Raw genomic sequence first — 9,274 nt, 5'->3', positions numbered from 1 at the left:
TAGACTGATTGGCATTTCTAAATTGTCCATGGTGTGTGAATAGGTGTGTGATTGTGCCCTGCAATGCGTTAGCACCCTGTCCAGGGTGTCCTGAGTTCCCTGGGATAAGCTCTAGGCTCCCCACAACCTTGTGTAGGATAAGCAGTATGGAAAATGGATGGACATACACTACCGGTCAAAAGTTTAGATGCACTCATTCTTTATTTTTATTCTTTTGCTCCACATTTTAGAATAATAATATTTCACTGCAAGTCATCCATTAAAAAAAAAATGTTTTTTTTTGTAAGTAAAATATTAGTTTTCTAATGAAAGAAATGAACATGTTGGCACGAATATTTTTTTTTTCTACAACATAAATTTTAAACATTTAATTATACACCTTCAGATCAAAAGGTTTTTAAGATCATGAGAAACGTTTCAGTCGAGTGTCCACAAACTTTTGACCTGTAGTGTGCATTCCTTAAGTACTATAAAAATCAGGAAGTCATTATGAAGTAATTAAAGAAAGGAAGTTTTCCAGTGAAGGTGAAGTAATGTTTTGGCTTTAAATCTGCCAACAAGTGGACCAAGCTTTTAATCCCACTGATAGGAGTGCATGAGTACACACACACTAATCAATTTATAACCTTAGCCTAAGATAACAGTGACCAACCTCAGTGTGCCTGTTTGGCTCTTTGATGGCTTTAAGTTGAACAGGGTAAATATATATGTTTTTAAATCTCATATAATGACTATAAAGTGAAAACAACTTGGGACAAGATGAGAAGCATACATCCAATTCGGCAATAGGTCAAGCTGTGTAAGCACAAAATTCACAAAATTTTATCATTCAATTAGCTTTTCTCTGAGTATAACAAATAAACAAATTCTCTGTCAATTGTTTGAGTTCAACATTTGAGGCTGAAGGTTAGACGTTGTTTTTAGAAATGGACATTTATGTGGAATCGTTTCATAAACACCATAGCACCAGACCACATTTGAATACAGCTCAGGTTTGGTTTCCCTGGTAACGAACTCGTGACTATCGGGATTCTCCAGCAGGTGGCGCTGTTAACATTAACGCTGCTGCTGCTGCTGTAAACTCACCACAGAAGAAGACGAGCTCCAGTTTCATTTCTCTGAGTAAACAGTTTGTCACTGAGGTAATCATCTTCACGTTCAAACATTAGACTGGATTTTACTGTGACTTTGATTAAAAATAATATCTCGAGTCTGTGTTTGAATATATTTCGGGATTTGGTTTGAGTAAAACCCGTGTGGTGAAGCTAAATGTCAACAACGTACATGCAAACTCATTTGTGATTTAAGGTTTGTTTTTCCCCCTTACAAAATGTTAAAACGTACACTGCTTAGTTTAGCAGTAGCTAACGTTCATCTCATCTGATATTAAATGTATTTATTAATTCTGGACTGTAAATCTCCAAAGAAATAAGGAGAAACTACTATTTTTGAGGCTACTTATTTACTTCCTTATGTATAAATTCATTCATTCAGTCATTCATTTCAAAGATATATATATATATATATTTTATATAATTGCTTGTTTATTGAATGTGGTACATTTAAATACTTTTTGTTTCAGAAACCCAAATGCAGAAACTCGCAAACTCAAATGGTTTAAAACCAATATTACAAACTGAATTAGTAATGTAAAGGAATAATTCACATAAAGTTAATGAAAGAAATGAAATAAATTTAGCTTTCCATTTGACTTTTTGATGAGTAAAGTTGGGTTCTGAGTTTATCAAGTAACATCTTTATGTACACCACTGACTACACTTTAACAGTCTTGTAAATAAAATTTTAAAAAGCCTTGTAATAAATAAATAAATAAATAAATAAGGCATGTAATATTGAGCGCTGTTTTTATTTAGCATCAGGTAAACATTTGGTGTTTCTTATTTGTCATAATAATACAACCTTCTAAAGGTTAACACTTTTAATTTCATGTTTGAGTGACATGTGTCTCGTCTGAAGTGTGTGAGGTTTATAAGTTGTGGGGAAGTTCTGTAAAAAATGCTAACATACAGTATCACATTTGTTGAATTTAAACATCAGTCTTTGTCTAAAGATAAACAGCTGAGATGAAGTACACACTCGGGCTGTCTACACCCAGAAGTGGTGTCCTAGACCTGGGAAAGGCCTTGGTTTCTGCTGCTGCTTACAACAGAGGTTGTAGCAGCTTGGTGAGTTCCTTTGGCTTGTGGGTCTGGAGTCTTGGAAGGAATCATGAACTAAGCATATTTAGCAGCACAGAAACCATTCCAGACCACAAGAGCTCCTAATACATGGGCTTTTTATGGCCTGAGGTGGAAGCTATTCCATGAACTATGTGCACCTTATTGACTGGATCTGGTGCACTTCTTAATCATTATTCAGCCTCTGCTGAACAGAGACTGTTTTTAGTAATCCTTAAGCAAGCAGCAACCTTTCTGGCTTGATAATATGCATTTGTTTTTTCAGAATCATAACCATTTATAATGGAATCAGCAGAAGACCACCTGGGCTCTTTCAGACACTCTCTACACACTCCTGCTTGCTCACAGGTAATGGTTAGCCTTATGTGTGTGTAGATTTACATGATTTCATGTTCTGACTCACCCAGTTAAGATTGAATAAGTAAAGTAGCATAATGCCCTATTCTGACTGGATTAGTTTTACATAGGTGGGGTATATCTGGGATTTTAGTCCTGTCTGAATCTGTCGGTAATTTTTTACAGATACATGTGAATGTTTCTGGAAATATTATACTGTATTTTACCTTCTATAAAATGACCACTAGAAATAAACCAAAGTAATATATTGTATATCCCACCCAAGTGTATATGTTGGTAAAGATTCAGTTTTCAGTTTTTCTTCAGCATAGAGACACTCCAGGAAGCGCTCACTCTTTCCTATCGTCGCATGCTGAAACCAAGACAAAATGAAAGTATTGACAGAGTTTAATACAACTAGAAAAAGTTTCAAAGATAGAGAAGCAACGGCTCTGGGAGCTTTAGACAAGTTATTAAATTCCTAACAAAAGCCGAAGGAGTCTGTGAAAACACTCTTCATTTGTTGTATACTGATATTAGAATAGATAATTAGGTAATAATGTAGATGATGATGTAAAAATTGTGGGGCTAGGATGCTTTTATTGTTATCATATAAAGTGTTAAGTGTCTTTTTTAATGTATTTCACTTAAAAAAAAAAAAAAAACCACCCCTTACCCCGTATGGCTGAAAAACCGGCTTGCCCATCTTTGATCTATTCCCGTAAGGACGATATACCGGCTTGGTCGTCTATGCCAAATCCCTGTAAGGCCGATATAGCGGCTTTACAGTGTAAACGTTATCCCCGTAAGGCTGGTGTACCGGCATTACTCTGCTATAATTCCTTACTTATTTAATTATTATTTTTTGACCCGTAAGGTTGATGACGTCACAACGTGATTACGTTTTTACGCCGGCATTACGATGAAGATCCAAGCATGAATATTGGTGTAATAGTAGAAGTTAACTAAAAATGCCAAAGCAAAAAGCTAATCGTGTTCCAGCTAAAGTTACACCTACAGTGAACACAGGTACATCTAAAACAGTGAAAAAAAAAAGAAAACATACACAGTCACACAGGCGAGAGCGAGGATTCTAGATAGTGATTGCAGTGAAAGTTCAGGCGGTGTTGAAACCGAAACCGAAACGGATAGTGACCCAAACTCTCCTGATTCAGACCCTGATCCGTCTTCATCTTCAGCATCAACCAGTGCGACTGACACTGCAGGGGTCTGAAGTCATAACGGGACCATTTCTGTGCATCCGTGAAAACACTACCTGCTGGTCTGATTACCACCAGAAACTTGACTTTTGGCGCTAAAATGCATTTATTTATTTATTATTTATAAAGGCATTGACCACGCTGATGCTCGTATGGTACTTCTAAATTAGTATAAGGATTTTAGCGAGCATTTTCTCGTAATTTCTCTAGTTAAGAATTGTGATCTAAGTTTAGTAAAAACACTGAACTGCTTCATTTTCAAAGTAATATTACACAAATACATTATTATAAGTTGTCTCAAGGCCTAAAAATGTTAAAATTAAAATGTTGATTTTGGCCCAGGAACTCAGGGTTGGCGTGCTGTTTCTCTGGGGAATATAGGGTTATGGGACATAATACTGTGGGAACTTAGGGGTAAGAGGGTTAATGCTTTTCCTTCCCTAGGTATGACGATGCGTTTACTTTGGTCATCACTTGTAGCTGCTAAATTCATTCTGTTTTATGTGAAGTGGTCGTTCAGGCCAAGCAAATCAGACTTGACTTTCTTTGCTAAATAAATATTATTACTCTTTGATCATTAGCTTTTGGGGGATGTGCAGACAGAAATAGATGGAGGGACGTCAAGCTCTTTGGGAGAAATCACCCCTGTGGACCATCAGAAACGTGTAAAGAAGGAAGAACCTGCAGATGAAGACTACCTCTGTAAGATGACATGGCACATTACAGTCCAGTCTGATGCTGAATAATAATTTTTATTCAACATGGGGACAGTTTGTTACTGAGCCAGCCACCAAAAACATCACTGTTCTGTATTTTTTTATTTTATTTAATTTAAAGTTTTGTAATTTTTTACACTAATTGACAGCATTTGAATATAATTTTTCAGGTGGAGGGACATCCAGCTCTGTAGGACACATCAAACCTGTTGACAAGCAGAAACACATAAAGAAGGAAGAACCCGAAGATGAAATCAGTCTCTGTAAGACAACATGGTATATTGAGGTCCAAACTGGAGCTCAATAATACTTCTTAGAATTAATAATTGACTGGATCTCTCCCAAAATTTTCCCTTGGCCACATTATTGTCCATTTTTGTGCTTAAAATTTTAATTGAAATTAATATTATGTAAATGTAAATGATTGAATTTCAGATGAAGAAACAACCATGGGACAAATTACCCCCGTGGACCAACAGAACGAAGGATTTCAAAGAAAGCACATAAAAGAGGAAGAGTCTGAAGATGAAGGCTACGTCTGTACAACTACAGTCTGCAGTTAAGTAACACTGTCATTAAGTAACACATCTTATTACAAATGGGCGCACGGTGGCTTAGTGGTTAGCATGTTCGCCTCACACCGCCAGGGTCAGGGTGGGTCAGGGTTCGATTCCTGCGGCTCTGTGTGTGCGCGGAGTTTGCATGTTCTCCCCGTGCTGCGGGGGTTTCCTCTGGGTACTCCGGTTTCCTCCCCCAGGAGGTATGGTAGGCTGATTGGTAGGCTGATTGGCATGTCCAAAGTGCCTGTAGTGTATGAATGCGTGTGTGATTATGTGCCTTGTGCCCGATGCTCCCTGGGATAGGCTCCAGGTTCCCCCGCGACCCTGAAAAGGAGTAAGTGGTTGAAGATGGATGGAGGATTTTATTACAAATAAAAAGATTGAGGTAGAGAAGATGGTTGAGAAAATGGTTTCTACATCTACATCCCATTGACCTTAAGGTACATCTTTTGATGATCATAATTGAACAGCATTAGACTACATGAAAACACAATGAAGTACGAATGTGATCAGATCAGACAGCAAGACACCTTCGGAAGCTGTCCACATTTTCTAGTAGTGTAATTGCATCACACTGCCACCTTTTAGCGCATATCCGTGGTATTGTAGGAGCTACACTGAGCCACAAAAAATGCAAAAAGGAGACTCTTCTTGTGTGTTAATTTTAAATCTCAGTGTAAAATGCACTACTTTTCATACAGATTTCCAGGTTGAATCTTCAGATCTGTACTCGGGTCCGACTTGTTTTGCGTTATATGTGGATTCTTTCCATTCTTTCCAAATTTCAGCACTAATCTCTTCAGTGGATTGATTCTGATATGGTAATGGGGCTGTAGCCATGTCTACCATCCTTCTGTACTGTAAGTGGGCCCATAGGACTATGACCATGCATTTGGCCCACTGCACTTCCAGGGGGCCACATCCCAGATTGCACGTTAGGGCTAGGACAGTGAGGCTGGAGTTGCCAGGCTTTTCCCAGAGCCTACCTCATGTTGTTCAACATCTTGAGTTGGATGAGCAGGTTAATGATGTCCATTGTTTCATTAGTGTGTGTTGGGATTAAATGTTCACATGCTGTGGGTTTATAGGCAGCTGGAATCTTTTGAAGCTGCCCTCACACACGATCACTCAAGTTTATTGACAGAATCAGAAGTAAGCCCTTGCTTTGGTATCACAGTAGGCTGACTCATGTTTGCTGTTGGCCCTGTGAAGGAGAAACACAGCACAAGTCAAGCATGTTGCTTTTCCTCCTTTGGCTCTTGTTTGGGGGAGTTCTAGTGCTTAGTCATCCCCTGATTCTTCACAAGGGTATGGGTGGTTTTCCACTGCCCAGAATGACCTGACACTATGTGCTGTATTGGGGCTTTTGATAATGTAGGCATCCTCTGGTGCACCTGCATGCAGGATGGTATCATCCTGTCCAGTGTTCCTTTCAGTCTCTTTTGAACTGAGGCCAGTGTCCTCCACTCCACCGTTCTTCCCTGCCTCTTCTGAGATCAGTTTCTTTCTTGGAAGAATTCCCAGACCATCTTTCTCAGTAGGGCTTTGTCTTCTTCTCCACCTTCTGTGTCTTCAATCCTCTGTCAGATGGAGCTTCTACCTTTCACACCTGTGTATTTCGACTGCGCCAGTGTTTCCTAGACACAGCAGTCTCTCACCAGCATTAACTGACATAGGCCCAACCATCTCTCTCTTTAAAAAAACATCAAAAAAAAAACCCTAAATCCTTAACCTGTAACTTAACTCTGAGGCCTTTTAGGAATTTCCTTGTTTTCCCACTCCTGGCTTATTTCTCTCTAAATATGAGTTGGGTCACTGTTTTGCTCCACCTCTCAAAGGATTTCTGTGTGCTGTGCATATTGTGTATCATATTATCAAATACATATCACTATTTAGCATTACTCTGCAGCTTCTCAGCAGGTTCTCTGGTGATTTTACTCCTGGACCACAGTTATGTTTCGACTTAGAGGAATCTTAGCCACATTACCAGCTGTTTGTGAAGCTATGTTAGATGTAGGAGAACTTCAGCACCTCTCCTTCAGCACCCCATAAAGGGCAGGATGACTTGCCAAGGAGAAGGCTGCAGTTATCTCAGTGGGCCAAAGTGATGTTAGACCTGTTGAGCTCAGCATCAGTATTTGATTGTAATAGTGCAGCAGCCTTTTGCAATCAACCTATGCATTATTCCAATTCCATATCATTAATTTGGAATTAAACCTATCTCAGTATCCCTCTGAGAATCAAAAAAACATTATTTTTTTTTTACTTTTATGTACAATATATTCTCATTCCCATTTTATTTATGTCTGTATGCTGTTTTATAATATAGTATTATTCATACATAGCATTAAGCTCTATGAAAAAGATAAGTAGAGGACATCTAAATAGTGTTTGTTTATTTTCCTTGCTGTATCACACTACATGACTTTGTAAGTCAATCACTGTGCAAGTTCAGCGGAAGTGTTATATAGTGATTTCTACTTACTTTAATCATTAATAATTCATGAATACTGTTACACTCATGATTTCCTACAAATGGTTGTATTCCATTCCACAGTCATTTTCTAATACAAATTTTTTGCTCCAGAAATGAACGATGAAGTCTTCACCTGCTCCTGGTGTTCACGTTACTATGCATCTCAAATGTACCTCCACAAACACATCAGAAGATGCCACTATGAGCAATATAAAACACTGACAAAATCAGGAGCGATGCAATATGAGAATTTGACACCTACAAGCAGCTCCAGTATTCAGCAAACAATCTTTGGTAGTCTGAACAGTAACACATCTGATCAAGTGCAGAAAGAAGTCTATCCCTGCCCACAGTGTGGAAAGAGTTTTGCCCAACAGAGCAATCTCCAAACACATCAGTGCATTCACACGGGAGAGAAGCCATATTGCTGCTCACAGTGTGGGAAGAGTTTTGGTCGACAGAGTACTCTCCAGCAACATCAGCACATTCACACAGGAGAGAAACCGTACCACTGCTCAGAGTGTGGGAAACGTTTTATTCGACAACGTGATCTGGAAACACACCAGCGCGTTCACACAGGAGAGCGGCCGTTTCATTGCTCACAGTGTGGGAAGAACTTTATAACCAAAAGGTATCTGAAAGCACACCAGGTCATTCACAAAGGAGAGAAGCCGTATCACTGCTCAGAGTGTGGGAAGAGTTTTATTCGACGGTCAAACCTCCTAATACACTGGCGCAGTCACACAGGAGAAAAGCCATATTGCTGCACAGTGTGTGGGAAAAGTTTTTCCCAACAGAATTCTCTCCAACAACACCAGCGCATTCATATAGCTGAGAAGCCAATTCAGTGTTCTCAGTGTGGACAGAGATTTACTTATTCAGGTGCATTTAAAGTACACAAATGCCCCAACATAGAGCCATCAACTTGTGATGCATGACAGACATCAAGGAATTTTATTACAAAGCCAGTTTATGCTAGTATGATTTGTGTGAACTAGCAAGGTGTGTGTATATATAATATATATTTAATATATATAAATTACTAATTACTATTAGGGGAAATAAATAAGTATTAATTGTTCCGACTTTTGTTTTTGTTATTTAATATATGTCCAGTACATATATCAACTTAAAATTTACACGTTGTACTATACATCTGAACAAAATCCTATGTAACCATGAACAAGAAGACACAAATCAGTAACTTATTTAATGAGTTATTTTGTCTGTATTTTTGGGGTTGTTGTCTTGATAAAATGTCTATATTCTCTCCAGATTAAGCGTCTTTGCCAATGACTTTGAATTCTCCTCTAATACAGTCATGTGAAAAAATAATATTCCATGGATAAATTGTAGGCTTTTCTTTTGTTCCCCAACATATTTGGACAAGCAAACATTTGATCTTTGAAACAGTGCATATTAATAAAGCTGATATAAAACCACAAGGAAAATGAGCTTTTTCAATCATTTATTCAACAGAAATATCTGTAGAAAAAGTAAGTACACCCTTGGCCTCAGAAGCTAGTATTTCCCCCTTTAGTGGAAATATCTTCTTGTAGGCGTTTTGCATAATTGTCCACCAGGCTTGCTGGAATTTTTGACCAGTCTTCCATGCAATATTCTTTCAGTTGCAAGATGTTTGAGGGTTTTCTTGCATGTTCCGCCAGTTTCAAATCCCCCACATACCCCAACATTTCAATGAGATTCAAATCTGGGCTTTGACTAGACCATTCCATAACCCTCCATTTCTTCTTTTTGAGCCGTTCCT

The 9,274-nt window shown here is 38.4% G+C and overlaps 1 protein-coding gene across 3 annotated transcripts; it reads left to right on the top strand.

Annotated features, from left to right (window-relative positions):
• The first annotated feature begins 41 nt into the window (after positions 1–41).
• On the top strand, positions 42–9,266 carry LOC128601491 (zinc finger protein OZF-like). 3 transcript variants are annotated; one of them, XM_053614746.1, is made up of 6 exons: positions 42–1,142; positions 2,464–2,546; positions 4,336–4,456; positions 4,641–4,733; positions 4,906–5,028; positions 7,618–9,266. In XM_053614746.1, the coding sequence occupies exons 2-6, from the start codon at positions 2,481–2,483 to the stop codon at positions 8,442–8,444; spliced, it is 1,230 nt and encodes a 409-aa protein (XP_053470721.1). In that variant the 5' UTR covers positions 42–1,142; positions 2,464–2,480; the 3' UTR covers positions 8,445–9,266. The 3 variants fall into 3 exon arrangements, with proteins under 3 accessions (XP_053470721.1, XP_053470723.1, XP_053470720.1); XM_053614748.1 differs by having other exon boundaries at positions 42–1,308; XM_053614745.1 differs by having other exon boundaries at positions 42–2,546.
• The last annotated feature ends 8 nt before the right edge of the window (positions 9,267–9,274 follow it).

Source organism: Ictalurus furcatus, chromosome 25 (genome assembly GCF_023375685.1).
Source record: "Ictalurus furcatus strain D&B chromosome 25, Billie_1.0, whole genome shotgun sequence".
Taxonomy (NCBI): domain Eukaryota; kingdom Metazoa; phylum Chordata; class Actinopteri; order Siluriformes; family Ictaluridae; genus Ictalurus; species Ictalurus furcatus.
The sequence above is the reverse complement of the archived record's forward strand: the minus strand, read 5'-3'. Positions and strand labels throughout refer to the sequence as shown.